At 47.8% G+C, this 17,912-nt stretch overlaps 1 protein-coding gene across 1 annotated transcript; it reads right to left on the bottom strand.

The window, feature by feature from the left end:
* Window positions 1-6,085: 6,085 nt before the first annotated feature.
* LOC130890412 (radial spoke head 14 homolog) lies at window positions 6,086-14,762 on the bottom strand. Its single transcript, XM_057794335.1, has 5 exons — window positions 14,699-14,762; window positions 13,345-13,580; window positions 12,209-12,311; window positions 6,924-7,042; window positions 6,086-6,117 (listed from the first exon to the last, which is right to left on the bottom strand). The coding sequence occupies exons 2-5, from the start codon at window positions 13,541-13,543 to the stop codon at window positions 6,086-6,088; spliced, it is 453 nt and encodes a 150-aa protein (XP_057650318.1). The 5' UTR covers window positions 13,544-13,580; window positions 14,699-14,762.
* Window positions 14,763-17,912: the final 3,150 nt, after the last annotated feature.

Below are 17,912 nucleotides of genomic sequence, written 5' to 3' on the forward strand. Positions count from 1 at the left end.
CTAGAGACACTTTCCACTGGGGTCTCTCCCACTCCCTCTCCACGTCTACGTACCTGCACATCCTCCAGGGAGAACTCCAGACAGAACAGTGAGTGTAGGACAGCCAGCATCCTCGCAAACATCTCAGACACAGATACACAGACCTGGGTCTCTGGTTCACCTACCCTCCTACCTATGTGGAAATCTTCTTCACTTGTCCCCAAGTCACCAACGGCAAGAACTCGGCGGGGGGGGGGGTTGTTTAAGGAGATAAAATGCCGGGCGGTGGTGGCGCACACCTTTAATCCCAGCACTAGGGAAGCAGAGGCAGGTGAATCTCAGTGAGTTTGAGGCCAGCCTGGTCTACAGAGTTCCAGGACAGGCTCCAAAGCTACACAGAGAAGCCCTGTCTCAAAAAACAAAAAGAAAAAAAGAAAAAGAAAGGAAAAAAAATGTTCAACTGTAAGTCATTGAGGCGTACTTTGTTCTTTTAATACCAACTGTGAAACAGAAAACTAATTTCACTGTGAGCATCTTTAACCTAAAAATACACAGCTGAAGGGAATATAGAAAGATCCGGCCTCCCTTGGTGTGTGCAGGGAGTGGAGGAGGCCTGACCCAGGAAACGGCTTTCCTCTGGAGCCCCATGAGCACTTTCTCATGATCCCTCCCAATTCCTGTATGGGTAACTTGTCCTGTTTGCTATTGTTAGTACTATGGTTAAAATAACCGAGAAAGGCAGCTTAAGGAAGGAGGGGTTTACTTTGGCTCACAATTTGAGGTTCTAGGCCGTTACGGCGGGGAAATCATAGCGGTAAGAGCGGCTGATGATGTTGCATCCATGGTCAGGAATATGAGTGTCCATTTGCCCCTTTGTGTTCTGTCTGGAACCCAGTGTGTGACATGGCACTACCCTGAATCAAAGTGGGTCCTTCCCTCCTCTGTTTACCTAGTCTACATAATCCTTCACAGACTTATCCAGTGACTGAGCTAATCTCTCCTGCCCAGAGCCTTATCTCCTAGGAGAGTCTAGACCCTGTCAGGCTCACCAGCAACATCAACCACCATATCCTCCCCAGACAGACCTCCGTTCTGCGCTCCACGCTGGCCTCTCTAGACGCCCACCACAGTTCACCTGTGACAGTTCTTCCTTCCTTCCCTCTTGCTCTCCCACCTCACAGTCCTGAGTATTTCCATCCTTCAGGGCCAAGCTTAAATCCACCTCAGCCTGTCTGTAAGTCTCATCCCTCCCCATGTCCCTACCTTCCCATGCTCACCCACTCCAGGTCAGTATAGGCAAATTCCACTCATTCAGGTCAGTATAATATAGCAAGTTCCACTGATTCCTCCACAAGGTGCTGCCTGACCCATCTTCTTCCCCTGGAGGCACAAGCTGACCCTAAGGGCCCAGGAGAGGCCTACCAGGTAAATACCAATAGCCAGCCTTAGCAGGGAGATTGGCAACAGGTTTTACAAAGAAAATTAGTGAGAAGCTGATGGCAAGAATAACTGAAGGAACTGGCCCACCTCTGCGGGTATTGTCCAGCCTTTCCCCCAAGACAGCACCGTCCAGGACTATGACCTTCCTTAGTAGCTTGCATGGTCACTGACTCAGGGCATCCTTGATGGTTGCGGTGATGCTGGCTGCCCTCGACAGCTGTGCTCTGCATCCCATTTCTAAGAGGCTAAGATTGTTGATTCTGATTGACCAACGAGGAAACAGCATGGGAAGGTGCTCACCTGGTCAGGTGCTTGCTGCCCAGGCATGAGAATCAGAGTTCAACCCCCAGCGTTGCTGTGAAAAACTGGGCATCATGGTGTGGGTTTGTAACCCCAGTACTGGGGAGGTAGACACAGACATACCCACAGTGCTTGCTCGCCAGCCTAGCCTACCTCCCAGTAAAATAACCTGTCTCAACATAGTAAGATGGACAGTTCCCGAGGACTAAAACCCAAGGTTATCTATGGTTATACACACACATATGCCTATATGCACACACACACACACAAGGTAGGGACCCTAACAGGACAAATTACCACCACGAAACAGCATAGCAAATGACTTGGCCAATCTATACCCCCAAAGGCTTGTAGGTCGATCTAGGCCCTAGATAAAAGCAGACATCTGAGACAAATGGGCAGAGAGCGGGCCCAGCTGGCATGGGGCAGACGTGATGGAGGACAGCACTGCACCATGAGGGTGAGCAGCCACCAGAGGCTGGATGGCACTCTGGGAAACTCATCTCATCCACAGAAGCCTAACAGGAAGCTTCAGGCCTGGGGTAGTTCCTGTACCAGGTGCCAGCCAACACAGCCTAGAGTGTGGTCCCAGGGGACCTAGTCCCTTCGGTAATTGTATTGTTAATAGGCTGTTTTGAATCCGAAGGGATAGTGTGAGAACCTAATGGAGGTAGCTGTGAAAGGCTGCTTGGCCCAAGAGAGCTGTTGAGGTAAGTTCCAGGACCCTAGTCAGTCTTGACAGGGACAAGACGGGTAAAGGATCTATCCTGCTGGAGGTTTCGGGGTTGAAAGGAGAGGAGGACACACCCAGAAACCACTGACAGCAGCCCAGAAACCAAATAGATCCTTGTAGCCGGGCATTATCCTAGCTAAGGCCAGGGACAGGACAGCTTGGACTGTCAGGCTAAGGACATGGGTGTGGTGTCAGCTGCAAGAGGAGTGAGGGCTTCCTGGAGTACTTCATAGGCCCCCAGGAAACAGGCAGATGCTGCAGAAGAACAAGAGTTGCCTGCCTGGGGCTGAGGTATCCCAGTGAAGGGACCGTTCCTCCAGCAGCCCTTCACTTTGGGGAATAGCCGGTCCCTGCAGGTTTAGCTCCCGGTGGAAATAGCTTCCCAGATCTCACTCAAGCCCAGACAGTATGACTCCAGGGGAGCTCCCTGTGGCATTTTAGCCTTGCCAGGTTCAAAACCGCACGCAGACATCTTTCTGTGGCGCCCACTGCCCCCACTGAAATCTAGACATGGCCCAAAGCCAGGGAATGATTTCCACACATGGAGGTTGCACCCTATCACTCCATCACTGACTGCGGGTACCTCTGTTTGGAAAGGGTACCTGCATCCATCACCAGGCCCTGACCCAAAGCCAGAGACAGCAAATTATACCGAACACCTCTAGATTTGGGGCCAGCATCTGTGAGCCAGGCTCAAGAGGAGGAGTAGCGTGAGAAAGGACCAGGCCAAACTCACCCAGAACCCAGCCAGTGCCTGAAACAAAAGAGGATCCTGGGTGGGCATTCGAAGCCACCAGTTTCTGTGGATCCCGGCCTGGCAGCCCCTTTTGTGGCATTTATCTCTTCTGTCTTGGTTTCTCTTCTCATAAGGTCTTCCCTTAGGACCTGAGAAGCCAGTCACTGGGACAGGCCCTAGTCCTGGAGCACCCCCTGCTGGTTATTCTGGGAACAAGGCAGACCTCGGTAGTGCCAAGGATTAAGAAGGAGAAAATACTTCTAAACAATATTAGCTATACACAAGATACTCTAGAGGCCAGGCACTGGTGGTGCCATGGGAGCAACAGGTGGGAATGGTGCCATGGTTAAAAAAAGAAAAACCTTTTCCAATGTGGCCATGGACAGGAAGCCCTATAACATACGCTGCAGGCTAGCTGAGCACCCAGACAAACTACACAGGCTCCCCCCAACTACTGCCCTGTGTCACATACTGATGAGAGAGATGCCGAAGTAGAAGTCCATGCCCTATCCAGAAGCCCAGCTAGGACACCATGTGACATACAGCCCAGCATACCAGTGTACCCAAAAGCCACAACACCTGAGTGAACCCAAGATTCATCTCCCCAGGCATCTACCACACTGCCTCCCTCCCTCTGTCCGTTGTCCCAGTCACCACCCCAGCCCCTGTGCCAACCCCTCCACCAGGCTGCTCTGACCTCCCTTCTGGAGGCCTCATCCACAATGACCAGCACCCATCAAGGTCTGTGACTAAGAGCTGGCACCAGGATCTCTAGAGAGACTTGTGTTCACTGGGCTTGCCAACACAGAAGACCCGCTACTCCTCGTATTATTTGGGTATAGACTCCCTGCTCTTTGTGTTGCTTGGGTTCTACAGGGAGATGGGCAGGGCCATCTGAGAGAACCCAGGACACCATTTCAGAGCCCTGGCAGTATTGACTGGTAAGGTCTAGAAAGAAGACCTTCTTTCTAGAAGCTCCATTCAGGATACAACCTTCATAATCTAAAAGTGAAAAACAAAGGCTCCTGCTTCCTAGGAAACATGACAGGATGTCTTCAAGCGCTCGGGGTCAGTGCCCCGCTCCTCAGGGGGAAAGCACCAAGGAAAGACTGGTGAGACTCTCTTCCACATGGAGAACCTTCAGGGGCAACAAATGAACAGATAACGCGAAGCCGCCTGTTGCTGCTGCTTTTCCTATGGCTGTGATAAAATGCTCTGGACAGACGCAGTATAAGGAAGGAGCGGTTTATCTGGCTCACAGATCCAGGAAGAGTCCATCACAAGGAAGTCGCAGCGGCAGGAGCTTGGGGCTGTTGCCAGTGTCACGTTCCCAGTCAGAAAGCAGACAGTGACCAATACATGTGTTCAGTTCACTTTCTCCTTTAATTTAGGCTCCCAGTCCAGGGCATGATGCCACACACAGTGGGTGGGTCTTCCCACCCCCAAATAACATGCCCGAGATAGTCCCTCACACTCACGCCCAGAGCCCATCTTCTAGGTGATTCTGGATCTCATTGAGTCGGCAATGGGGATTAACCATCATGCTACCCAACCAGTCCAGGAAAAGTGATATTGTCAGTGCAGGCAGTCAGCAAACACTTGGGATCTAAGATAACTCCTTCAGGTTCACAAGAAGTGGAAGAACTAATTGGCAGGATGGATCCCAGCTCCCTAGAGGCACTGAGCAGAGAGGAGCCTGAGGTCATGCCAAGCAGAGAGATGTTCATTCTCACTGGTCACAGCCATGGGCAACACCATACAGGGTGATCTACCATGGCACACCATTGGGCTAACTGACAAGGATGCCACTGGCTGGGGGAGGGGAGGCTGGAGCAGTCTGGTATTCTGCTAAGGTGAAGGCAGGCATGCGTCAGAGGCCAGCATCGCCTTCCCTAGCAGACTCCATAGAGCACAAGAGAGATGCAAGTCTGTGTGGAGACACTCATTACTCATTCTTTCGGTGGCCCAGAAGCAGAAACAGTCAACATGGGAACATGTCACAATACATTCAAGAGGTGGGCATGGTGGCACACACCTTTAATCCCAGCACTTGAGAGACAGAGGCAGGAAAATCTCTGTGAGTTCGAGGCCAGTCTGGTCTACAAAGTGTTCTACAGCAGTCAGGGCTGTTATGCAGAGAAACCCTGTCTCAAAAATCAAACCAAAACAAAAAATATATATATTCAAATTGCAGAAGAGTACAGTGAGAGTCCAAGACCCTTCAGTACAACATGGGTACATTTCAAAATTATATTAGGGCCAGTGAGGTGACTCCACAGGTAAAGGCACTTGCCGCACTGTCCTGGTGACCTGAATTCTATCCCTGGAATCCATATTTTAAAAAAAAAATGGATGCAGAAGCAAGCATGCGTAATCCCAACATTCCTAGGGCAGAAACAGAAGACAGAACCTGATGTGCCCAGAAGTTCGTGGGTCAGCTAGCCTGGAGTATGCAGGGCATGGGAACATGTCACAATACATTCAAGAGCTGGGCTTGGTGGCTCTCACCTTTAATCCCACACCAGGAAGGAGCCAACCAAACCTTACCTCTATCTACAAGGTGGAAGGCAAGAACCAACTCCCAAAAGTTCAGAAGTTGCCCTCTGCCCTCCACACACATCACACACACACACACACACACACACCATCATCATCAAACAACAACTGTGATGTGTGATACTGCGTGGAAAGAGATGTACATCATATACACAATGATTTCAAAATTATAATATTACTTCTTGGGGGTGTTTTTAAGTTGCAAAGGGATACATACAGCAAGACCCACTTAACTCAGACTTAAATATACAAAGTAACATTTTATACACACACACATTTTTATATACTCTACCTGTGGCAAACATCTATGTGCATGTTGTAGGGCTATATTCACTAAATCGCTAGTGGTCGAGGAAGGCGAAGAGGAAGGGTACTATATGGGGAGAGATACAGAGAGTACTTGGACTGTGTCTGTGCCTTAAGTGGATACAATCAGATGTCCCTCAGCGGGAACAGAGAAACCAGGAGTATACTCACTTAATGCAAATCCCAACCTTCGAAAATCATTTATGATCCAAAAATAAAACACTAAACAAAAACACCTAAAACCAAAACAGTATAGACTAGATAGCTTCATTTTCATAAAGCTTAGAGTCATAAACTAAACTAGGAATGTAAACTCCATGATGGATTATTGATCGGCACATGTGAAGCCTGGGTTCAATGCCAGTGTCCCCAGAATAAAAAATACCAGACAACCCAGAATGTGGCCTCACAAAATGCAGGAGTCACCCTAAGGAAAGGGAACCCAGAATGCAGTCAGTGGAAAGGCTTGGAGCTGTGGAACAGGCAACCAGGCTTTTTTTTGTGCTTGTTTGTTACAAGTTAACCAAATATTCACTGGTTCTTGTGTTTAGAAATGGATGGGACTCAGGCTTTATCCTACTCCTGAGCTATACTCCCAACTTTGTAGAATACATTTGTCATATTTTAACAAAAAGGTAACTTTGTTGCTGCTGCTATGGTTATAAGGCAAAGTCTTCCTCAGCAGTCCAGGCTGGTCCTCTTCAGCGCTGAGGAGTAGCTAAGGGTACAGGTTGCATACCACTACGCCCTGCCCCAAGGTCATTTTAATGGGGGGAGTACCAAGGACTGTGATCTGCAGCCCTGCACAAACTGACCTAGAGGGAAAGACCACGGACAGTCATCTACCAGATCCCATGTGTGATGCAACCCTACCTTCAGGCAGCTGCGCCAGATGCTTGTAAGCCTGGTGTAGGTTTTCCCTGCAGACTGTCTGGAGATCATTCAGCAGGAACGACAGGGCTATGATGACGCCATGCTCTAAGAAGCCAGTTCTAAAGAAGGGAAGATGGGTTTCGACGTCAGAAGACCATTTCAGGTTTTTTTTTTAAAGTATTTATTTATGTGTTATGGTTGCTTTGCCTGCATGTATGTGTGTATATCACATGTGCCCAAGAATGTGAGTAAAAAACCTGGAACTGGAGCCATCATATGGGTGCTGAAATAAAAACCCAGGTTCTCTGCAAGAGCACAAGTACTCTTAAGCGCTGGCCATCTCTCCAAACCCAATTTTATTTGTCTTAACAGCTGAATGCTGTTCTGTTGTGTAAATCGCTGCATCCTCATTATCCATTCAGCGGTTTATGGGCCTGGATTGTTTCTGTTCCCTGGATATTGTGCATAGAGCAGCATGGAACGCAGGTGACGGATTATCTCTACAGCAGGACTCAGGGTCTAGCTGGATTGTGCGGTACATCTATTTCTAGCTTTCTGAGGAGCCGCCACACTGATTTCCATAGTGGCTGCATCCAGTTTGCGCTCCCACTCACTGTGAAGACGTCTTCTTTCCTTACATCCATGCTAGCGTTTGTCATCATTTTTTTTTAATCTTAGCCCTTCTGACAGGAGTAAGTTGAAATCTCAAAGTAATTTTAATATGCATTTCCATGATAGTTGAGGATGTTGAATATGTTTGAAAATGTTTCTGAGCTATTCATATTTCATCTTTTGTTCGTTTGTTTGATTATTTGTTTGTTTTTGGTTTTTTAAGACGGGGTTTCTCTTTGTAGCTTTGGAGCCTGTCTTGGAACTCTGTCTGTAGACCAGACTGGCCTCGAACTCACAGAGATCCACCTGCCTCTGCCTCCCAAGTGCTGGAATTCCATGAGAATGAGAACCATGAGAACTCTTTGATTGCCTAGTTTCATGCTTCATTTTTAACTGGGTTGTTTCCTTGGAGTTTAGTTTTTCTTTGGGGGTGGGGTTCTTTGTATAGTCAGGCTATAACTGGTACAGCTGGTAAGTGGTTTTCCGATTCTGTAGACTGTTTTCTTCAGAATGGTTGCTTTCTTTGCCGTATAGAAGCTTTCTAGTTTCATGAGGTCCCATTTACTAATTATTGGTCTGAGTGTCTTGATCAGAAAGTCTTTTCCTGTACCAACAAGTTCAGGTATATTCTCTACTTTTTCTTCTATCAGATTCAGGGTATCAAGACTTACATTGAAATCCTGATCCATTTGGAGTTTTGTGATAGGTGGCTAGGTATGAAATAATACTCTAGTTCCATTCTTCTACACATGGCTATTTAGTTTGACTAGCATCATTTTGCTGAAGATGCTCTTTTCTCAATGTGTATTTTGACTTGTTTTTCTTTTTTGTCAAAAGTCAGGTGGTCATAGGAATATGTGCTTACACATGGGGCTTCCATTCTATCCCACTGACCAATATGTCTGTTCTTATGCCAGTGCAATGCTGTTTTTATTACTATAGCTCTATAGTATGATCTCTGAAGAGGCTCAGATTAAGATCAGGTCAGTGACCCTGCTGGACTCCAAGACCAGAGAGATCCGCTATATTCTAGAGACCTGGGAGGTCAGAAACACAAAGCACTGTGGCTTGTGGGGTGACAAGAATCGCGGAGCTGCCCTCCCGCTTTTGAGCAGTGTCTTGGGATCCCTCTAAGCCTGGATTTTTATCACCGCTTTGAGCGTCAGCGCCACCACTGTGAAGTGGCACAAGGCAGCAGAAACCTGGAACCCACCTTGCCTGCACAGTGGAGCTGAGCTCACCACCGTTCTACAACTCTGGCTCCCAGGGAGAGATTTCACAGGCCTGGCACTCCCAGATGTCCCCAGCCCTTCCTGCCTCTCTTGCCTTCTCCCAGCTGACTTACGAGTTTGTTGGCAGCCAGCTGCTTCCCTCCAGACCCAGGCTGCCTTCTGCATTTGTTACAATTACACGTAAGTTCATTAACTATTAGGTAAGCCAATTAGGTAAAAAAAAATTGCTTTTATTTCCTCTTGAAAGAAAACTTGAATACTACGTAAAAACTCAAATGATTCTCTTAAAGCAAGTGAGATGACTGTAAGCCATTGCACGTTTTTTTGTGTATGCAGATTATTTCAGAAGTGCCTTTTTTGATCTTAGTGTGCTTCTGAGAAACATACTGCAAATCAAACTGGTGCTGTAACCAGAAAAGTCCATAGGAAACACCCTCTGATGGACCCACATCCTAGTAAAGCCCTGGATCTCACACAGGTCTTGTCATTTGTGTTTTTAGTTAAATGGGCAATTTAAAGGTAATACAGTGTTTCTTTTATTTCTTGATTATGACCTATTTCTTTGAAGTAGCCGACAGCATCTGCAAAGGACTCTTCTGAGGCCACATCTGTCAGGGTGGGTTCAGGAGTAGATTAAAGTCATGTGTGAAGCTCTTCTATAAACGACCAGCACAAAGAACGTGCCTGGCCGGTTATGGTGCCATGACACTGGTGAGCACTGTACCGATTTGCACTGTTCCGGAAAAAGAAAATGGCGACAGGACACACCCATTCCAGAGCTTCTGGGTTTCTGCCGTTCCTCCCCGGTGATCCTTTCCACACCAGGTATGCTATGCAGACTGGGCTGCCATGCTTCTTGGTCCCAATTCTCAGAGGGCTACGACAGGAGGATCACTTGTTACCCCGGAGTTCGGGGCTAGCCTAGAGGATACAGCAAGAAGGAGGGAAGGAGAGAAGGGAAGGAGGAAGGTGAGAGGGAAGCTGGGGATAGAACTCACTGGTGAAGCAGGTGCTGAGCGTGAATCCCTGGGTTGAGTTCCCAGCACCAAAAGATTAAAAGAAATTCATGGTTTTGTAAAATGAATTGTTGGTAACAATAAAAAATGTAAAGGCAAAAACATCCAGGGGGGGGAAAAAACTAAAGAAAGTCATTTGACTATAAAGAATGTGACTCCTCCTGGGAGCCTGACCATGCTCCAAATGAGTGTATGGGCAACACAAATTGTTCTTAGTGTTTGTTTGTTTGTTTGTTTTTGTTGTTTTATGGGGGTGGCACAAGGGTGGGATGGTGAGCCTGGGAAGAATGGGGAGTGTGTGTGATTGGGGTGCACTGCATGAAGTTCCCAAATAATTAATAAAAACATTACATGGGGGAGGGGGGAGAACATGGCTCCTTTGCCAGCGTGCCAGCAAAGAACAAGGACTGGAATTCTCAGGGAGCTTCCTGCACGCCAGGGTTTTGCATTTATTAACTACTCGAGGTGCCAAGATGCCATGCTTGGGAGGCCATCCTTGTTCCTCCTCCTGGTCACTGCTTGAGTGATGTGGGGGTGAAAGAGTTTCAGCACAGGAAGTTTGGGGCAGTCACTTAAGACTTGGTGAGCCGAGCAGCTGGCCATAGTTATAACATCACCATGGAGGGCTGGAGATGGAGCTCGGTTCTAGAGTACTCAGTTAGCATATGCAAAGCCATAAAGCTCAATGCCTACCCTCACAAAAAGGAAGAGAGGGAGGAGAGAGAAAAAGAAAGGGTGTAGCATGCGAGGGAGTGGGTAGTATCACCACTGAACTTGGGGGAGGAATTTAAAAACCAACAGCATTCGGTTGGCACGACCTTCCTTCCTTATCTACTGTGATGTGCAAGGAAGGAGCTAAGTAGAGAATCCTACACTGAGCACATTTGGGAGGGGCAGCTTTAAGATGTGTTCTGGCTGAGTTTCAGGGCAGGGAAGGCATGTCAGCAGGACCATGTCTGTGGTAGGAGAAGCTTATAGCACACTTGCTTATATCCCACCAAACTGAGAGGGAGAGGAAGAGGCCGACTCCAGCCAGAACCCAGGCTTGGTTGTGACCCAGAGAATCCATGCAGCAGCTGTGACAGGACAGCAGGACAGCGAGGCTCCACGTCCAAAAGGCTCCACAACCTCCCCCAAACAGAAAACAGATCGAACAGTATCTGGAGCTTCCTAGTGTCACATCGAAACCCAACCTCAGGAGCACAGGTGGATCAAGTGGCGTTCCAGTCTGCCTCCAGTTCCAGAGCACAGTGGCCATCCTCTCTCCTGAGGTTTTCTCAGACAGAGCAAGTGGGATCAAGAGATTTGGCTAGGTTGCACAGCAGGAAAGGGTACCCCACCACTGGCAAGCCAGAGCCCGTGTCCCTACCTCACTGCTCTGACCACGGCATTGATGTGCCTTCTCGAATGAGGGCCCAGGCTGGTACTGTGTACCCCCTAGACATACCCCACCACCGCACTGATCAGCATCTGGCTGGAGCAAGTACAGGAAGGTCACTAAGGGCCTGAAAGCAGGGATAACATCAAAGCCCAGCGTAACTTTGAATTTTTCTAAAACAACCTGAGGCACTTTAGATGTGATACGAAGCCTTCTGAATGTCGGTATTTACACTAAATAAGCCCGAGACAGTTGGCAGCTTGTCCTTGGATCTGCTTTCTTTTTCTGTGGTCATCTATACAATGACAGTGGTCTGTACACAGGGGACTAGAGAGTATTGGAAGTGGAGCAAGGGACCTTATACAAGGCAGGCATGTGCCCTGCCACTGATCTATATCCCTACCTAGAATTCTGCTTTTGATACCAAGTACAACTAGTACTCCCTAGTCAAGGGGGTGAGCTCAGCTACTGTGAGAAGGCACCCTGTCCCAACCGCCACCCCAGTCTCTAACCAAACTAGCAAGGAGAAATAGTAACTAATAAAACTGATGTAGGAGGGACCCATTTGCGGGCATTGTATACTTCGTCCTCAGCGTCACAGCAAGAGTTGAGACCCATTCAGACTGGGTGTGTGTTAATAACGGAAGGTGAAGCCACACTCCCTGTGAGGATCAAAGACAAAGAACTCAGGGATGGCAACGGTTTTGCAGATGTTGGGTCTGAACTTCCCACCTACAGCGTGGGAAGGCCAGAACAAGGAGCTAACATAAAAACTAGTCTAGAACAGAACTAGGGTACAGCTCCAGGGTCTGGCACCTGCATAGCATGCATGAGGCGCTGGATTTGATCCCCAGTGCCAAGAAAAGGGTTTGGGACACAATTCTGTCAGGCTGTCACAAGACAAACTGCCCTACGGAGAGGATTGTCATCAGCAAATAGAAGAAATAGAGAAAAGTTAGAGTGCTCAGAGTCATGCAAGGGATGTCTGCCCAGAGGCAATAGCACAGCTTCTAACTGGGACCTTGGTGTCCACTAGCAGCTGCCCACCTGCCTATGTTATGGGTGGCCATGATGTACAGCACCTCGGTGGTCTTTATCCGCACCAGGTTATCATCATCCATCAGCAGGGCCTTCAGGCTCTCCAGGCAGCCTGTGGACACAGGAAACCTTTTGAACATCTGCCAGTCCAACAGGTTGGCTAGAAATCAACACGTGACCCAGTGTTTAGCAACAGGAAAGCACCACATCTGCACTTTGGGTTTGGGGAAGCCAAGTCAGTGGCACAGCGTCTGTTAGCAGGAGTTCATAACCAGGGACCATTTCATGTAATCACTTCATAATTCATTCTCTCTCTGTCTCTCTTCCTTTCTCCTCTCCTCTCCTACTCCCTCCCTCCCTCTCTTTCTCTCTCTTTTTCCTCCCTCCCTCCCTTTCTCCTCTCCTCCTCTCTCTCCCTCTCTCTGTCTCTCTCTCTCTCTGTCTCTCTGTCTCTCTCTCTTTTCCTCGGGACAGGGTCTTGCTATGTAGTCCTTGCTGTCCTAGAACTCATCATATAGACCAGGCTCCTGGCCTCCAACTCACCTCTCGAGTGCTGGGATTAAAGGTGTGTGCCAGTTAGTTACCTTGGGAGTTTTATTTTGTTTTTGTCCTTTTTGTTATTTTGCGCCCCCCCCCCAGAACTGAGAACTGAGTAAGCACTCTGCCACTGAGCTAAATCCTCAAACCCTCATTTTTCTTATTAGTTCCTCATCTTTTTAAAAAAAGATTTATTTATTTATTTATTATGTATACAACATTCTGCCTCGATGTATGCCAGAGCAAGGCGCCAGATCTCGGTACAGATGAGTTGCAGGCAGTTGTGGTCTCTCTGATGTGGGTGCTAGGATCTGAACTCAGGTCCTCCGGAAAACTGGCAAGTGCTCCCAATCTCTGAGCAATCTCTCCGGCCCCTCTTATTTAATTTATTGGATAGGCAACCTTAGACCCACGCTGCTCTCCTGAACACTGATTTTCATATCTGAAGACTGAGAATGCTCTCTCTCTCTCTTGCAGGTAACATTGCACTTAAGGTACTGCTGGCCTGAAATCAGGCTTAATAAGTAGCAACTCTTCTACTAATGCCATCCTATGTCTGAGCCCCACCAGAACCCCAGTTGTGACCGGCTGGGGTATGACGCTCTCACCTATGTTGATGGCCTCATAGACATACTCAGGATCGTGCATGAGGTCACACAGAGCCACTAGGGCTTTCTGCCTTGTCAGGAGAGTCTCTGATCGCAGCTCTTCATTAAGCTTGGGCAAGGCCCGACAGCCATAAGCAATGGCAGCCTTCGTGGGGTCGATGTCGGGAGGCATGTACATGGAGATCCGGGCATGAGCCATCTTTTCACGCCTGCCAAAGGGCTTTGAAAGCAAAGCTCTGTAGAAACCACCAATAAGAGAAAAAATAAATAAAAGCCTGTTGTTATTACTGTTATCATAACATAGAAAGAAGCCAGCCATCTCAGCCTCAAAACTGCCTGTGAAGACAAACATGGGTGGATCCTCTCACCTCAATTTACAGACAAGCAAACAGGCTGACGAGATGTCTCAAGGTCACAGCTCAGGTAAGTAACCCAAACTGCAAATCTCCATCCTTAATGACAGAAGGAACTGCTTGGGATACTTAATAGATAGTACACTGGTCACAGGTCCAAGGAAAACAGAGGCCAACCAAGCAAAACCCAAGATGGTCTCTCCTTCGATGTCCCTGTTTAACTGGTACCTAACTGGCATCTAACTCAACCACTCAATAAAGAGTCGTTCACATTTATAAGTAAGGAAACATATGTTGGCTAGGACTTGACGAAAAAAAGAAGCTTTTCAAACACGTCTTGCTCCTTCATGTAAAAGACATGTTTTCACATGCTTAGGACATATTCCCAAGAAGGGATGAAGGTTAAAGGATGATTTATTATAATCTCCCCGCACCCAATACCCACACAGTCACTCTTTGAACAACTATAGGCAGTGTGGCTTCGGGGTTAGGAATGGGATATAGTCTCAGGCTACGGGTTCCCCTTGACACATCATTCCTTCTGCGTGTTATCTGTGCAGTTTGAGAAATTAGGTAATGAGTGCTTCCTTCTTGCCCTGCCAGCATTGTCGTTTAACTGAGACCCAGGAGCCTGACTGACAAGAACTTGAAATATATTGTGTTTATTGTCCTGATCATATTACATTTAGTGGCAGGAGCAGGACTCAGTTCTGAAGTTAATGACAAGCCAGACTCTGGTACCAGCCCACAAGGGGAGGAAAGGGGCCAGGCTGGGAAGGTGGCAGCCATCTCTGAAATGGGCTCCACTCCAGGAAATCATGGTCTCCAAGACAGGGGCTGCCCTCCTGTAAGGGGAACAGAGACTCCACTACAAGAATCCAGCCGCCAATGAAAAGGCGAGACCCAGCGTGTGGGGGCGTGAGCCCCGTGTGAACGGAACTGGGTAGGTCAGGAAGCCCCCCCATGCCGTGTGGGGCACCTACCGGCTACAGCTGCCTTACTTGCTTTAGTGCCTGTTGTCTCCTTGTGTCTGCCAGCCGGAATGCTCATTCTAGTCCCAGGCGACCTGGTTGCTAGGAGACTGCCAGCGTCTGCAGCTTCCTGGTCATCCCCCTAGAGGGCCAAGGCGCAGGCGCAAAAAGCCTGAGGCTAAACCCAGCCAGGAATGGAAGGACAATATTTTACAATGTTACTATGTAAAACAAAGACAGCTCGCTTTTGTGGTACCGATGGGAATGGAAAGGATTTACACCCTTCTCTTCCCAGTGTTCTTTGCATGCTTTGGGTCATCAGAGTTCAGAAGGTGTAACTTCAAGCATGATAAGGCTAAAAATCTCAAAGAGATTTAGTTGCTTCCCCCACACAATATAACAAGACCATGTCTTGTCATCTGTAGGCATGACTCAGTAAGACCCTAAACCCCTAATATAGCAAGAACTTGCCTGTACCTGTTTCGTTTATTGTCTCTCTGTGCCTGACATATGCCAAGAAGCGTAAACGCAGAAAGAGTGGCTGATGGTCTTGAATGAAGAGTTACAATTTAAAAGGCTCTTCTACAGTTCACAGATCACCGAATGCAGAAGCAGCTTAAGCTGAGAACAGCTTTGGTTTGCTTTAGAATTTCAGGAGGTCCAGCCTGTGGACGCTTGGCAAACTATGACAGTGGGGATGCAGGAAGCAGGAGATAGGGAGGGGCGTACCAGGGAGAACAGATTTCTACGAGCTTGCCCCCAGTGACCTGGTTCCCCCCATAGTCTCAAGTTTCCACCAGTTGGGGACCAAGTGTTTTTCAAACACAAGCCTGGGGAAGACAGTTTATATCAGTGGTTCCCAACCTTCCTAACGCTGTGACCCTTTAACAGAGTTCCTCATGCTGTGGTGACCCCCAGCCATAAAATCATTTCTGTTCCTACTTCATAACTAATTTTGCTGCTGTTATGATCATAATGTAAAATCTGTGTTTTCCAACAGACTTAGGCGACCCCTGTGAAGAGGTTGTCTGAGCCTGCCTAAGGGGGTCGCTGATTTATAGTCGGGTCACAAACTCCAGGAAAACCCTCTAGTTTCCCTTGTTCTTCATTGACTAAAATGACGCATATTTGGACGAGTTGATATTTTTCTCATTGGTATGACCAATTAACCTGACCAAAAAAAAAACTGAGGGATTTATTTATTTCAGCTCATATACTGGAGTCCATCATGGTAAGGAAGATAAGATGGGTGCGGTAACTCCCAGCTGTGACTCCTCCCCCTCTCCTAACTTGATAGAACAGGAAGCAGGTAGGGGTGGCGAAGGCTGGTGCCCAACTGGCACTCCACTCCTATTCATGGTGGGTATTCTCTTCGCAGTCAAACCTCTCTGGAAACATCCTTCCAGGCACACTCAGAGCTGTCTACCCTAGGGGTAAGTCTAAATCCTGTCAACGGTGATGTTTAAATATCACATATTTAATATGGTCTTCCACTGTCTTGCTGCGGAGAACACCTCTGGATATGGATTATAATAACAAGTGTCTAGATTACTTTTCAAGGATCTGAAGGCTCCTATTGATGAAGACTGCTCACTGGGGTCTATTGACATCTGATGGACGACTGGGAAGGGATAAGAAGATGGGACAGCCTTATCCTTTTCGGTGACTGTTGAAATATGAGCGGCGGGGTTGCGTCCCCAGCACCCAGCCGCCCGCATGGCTAGCTTATGCCCCGAAATAACTACACAGAAACTGTATTCTTTTAATCACTGCCTGGCCCTCTTATTAGTTCCAGCCTCTTATTGGCTAGCTCTTACATATTGATCTAACCCATTTCTAATATTCTGTGTAGTACCACGAGCTGGCTTACCAGGAAAGATCTTAACCTGCGTCTGTCTGGAGTGGGAGAATCATGGCGACTCAATGACTCGGCTTCTTTCTCCCAGCATTCTGTTCTGTTTACTCCACCCACCTAAGGGTTGGCCTATCAAATGGGCCTAGGCAGTTTCTTTATTAATTAACCAATGAAAGCAACAGATAAATGCAAGACCCACCTCCATCAGGTGACATTCTCTCTGTCCCTGTATGGAGGTTGATTTTTGGACCTGGATTTCTGCCTTCCTGATCTTTAAATAGCTGCTATGACTTAAATGCCTAGGGTCCCGTAGTTACCACCCCCACCCTCATGTTCTTAAGTACATAAAGACACTTGGCACATGGTGCATGCCTATTATCCTATCACATGGGTGAAGGGGATCAGGAGTTCATGCCCATTATCGTGAAAAATTTGAGGTCCACCTAGACTACATGAGGGCTCGCCACAAACAATTCTGAATGACACTGCATTGAGCTCTGCCGGCATGGCGACAACCACCTGCATCTTACCTGTCCTGGTAAACAGATACAGGCCGGTATCTGTTTTGTTGGGGGGCTGATCTGTCAGTCCCGTTCCACTTCCACTCCCTAGCCATAGACCCCTTAAAGTCTTGCCTGCCAAACCTGAACATACCCATGTCTGCTTTCTATTGCATCTATGCAAAAAAAAAAAAAAAAAAAAAAAAACCACCCAGTTCTCCAGCAATGTCATCCTCACAAGAAAGCCTTAACAATGACCCCGGTGCCATTTAATAGCTGAGTATACTGAGGTTTGGAGGCGTAAAGACCCTTTGAGACTGAAGCCTTAGCTGTGAAACTGCTTAACCAAGACAGCAAGCAGAAGCATCAGTCTCCAGGGCATGTCCTGTTGCATTAAAGAGGACAGCAATAGATCTACCAAGGGTTCCATCCTACACTTAGAAGTCTACCTGCTGCTGTCCTTCAGAGGATCAAGTCTTAAAGGGTCTCTCGAACCAGACTGCCCTAGTTTTGTTTTAGGAACGTGTGGTGAACACCCCTGGGCTGGGAGTCAGAAAATCTGGGTTCAAGGCTATTTTTAACTCACTAGGCAAATCTTTTGGAATGAGACTTGGAGGGGGTAGGGGGTGTCTGGTAAGAGTTCTAACACCCCTGAAATACATCCTGTACCCCACACCTCGCTTCTCAACAGTAACTAGCTTGAAGGAGCCCAGTAACTTGAGTCAGCTTTTTAAACATCCATTAATGGAGGAAATTAATTTTTCAGCGTGAGTGCCAGAAGCCAGGCACATGGTTTCCAAATCGCATTAAATTCAAACTGATGCAGTAAGGCAGATGGTAGGCATGAGGTGGACCCTTTCTTGGGGGGGAGCGGGGAGACGGGGGGGGG

Source organism: Chionomys nivalis, chromosome 19 (genome assembly GCF_950005125.1).
Source record: "Chionomys nivalis chromosome 19, mChiNiv1.1, whole genome shotgun sequence".
Classification (NCBI taxonomy): Eukaryota; Metazoa; Chordata; class Mammalia; order Rodentia; family Cricetidae; genus Chionomys; species Chionomys nivalis.

Excerpts from the sequence above, each read along its gene's own strand:
- LOC130890412 (XM_057794335.1), bottom strand. The coding sequence starts at position 13,543 with ATGGCTCATGCCCGGATCTCCATGTACATGCCTCCCGACATCGACCCC. Across the intron at positions 12,312-13,344 it reads CTATGAGGCCATCAACATAG|GCTGCCTGGAGAGCCTGAAG; the intron begins GTGAGAGCGTCA and ends CTGTGTCCACAG. Across the intron at positions 7,043-12,208 it reads GCCACCCATAACATAGGCAG|AACTGGCTTCTTAGAGCATG; the intron begins GTGGGCAGCTGC and ends TCCCTTCTTTAG.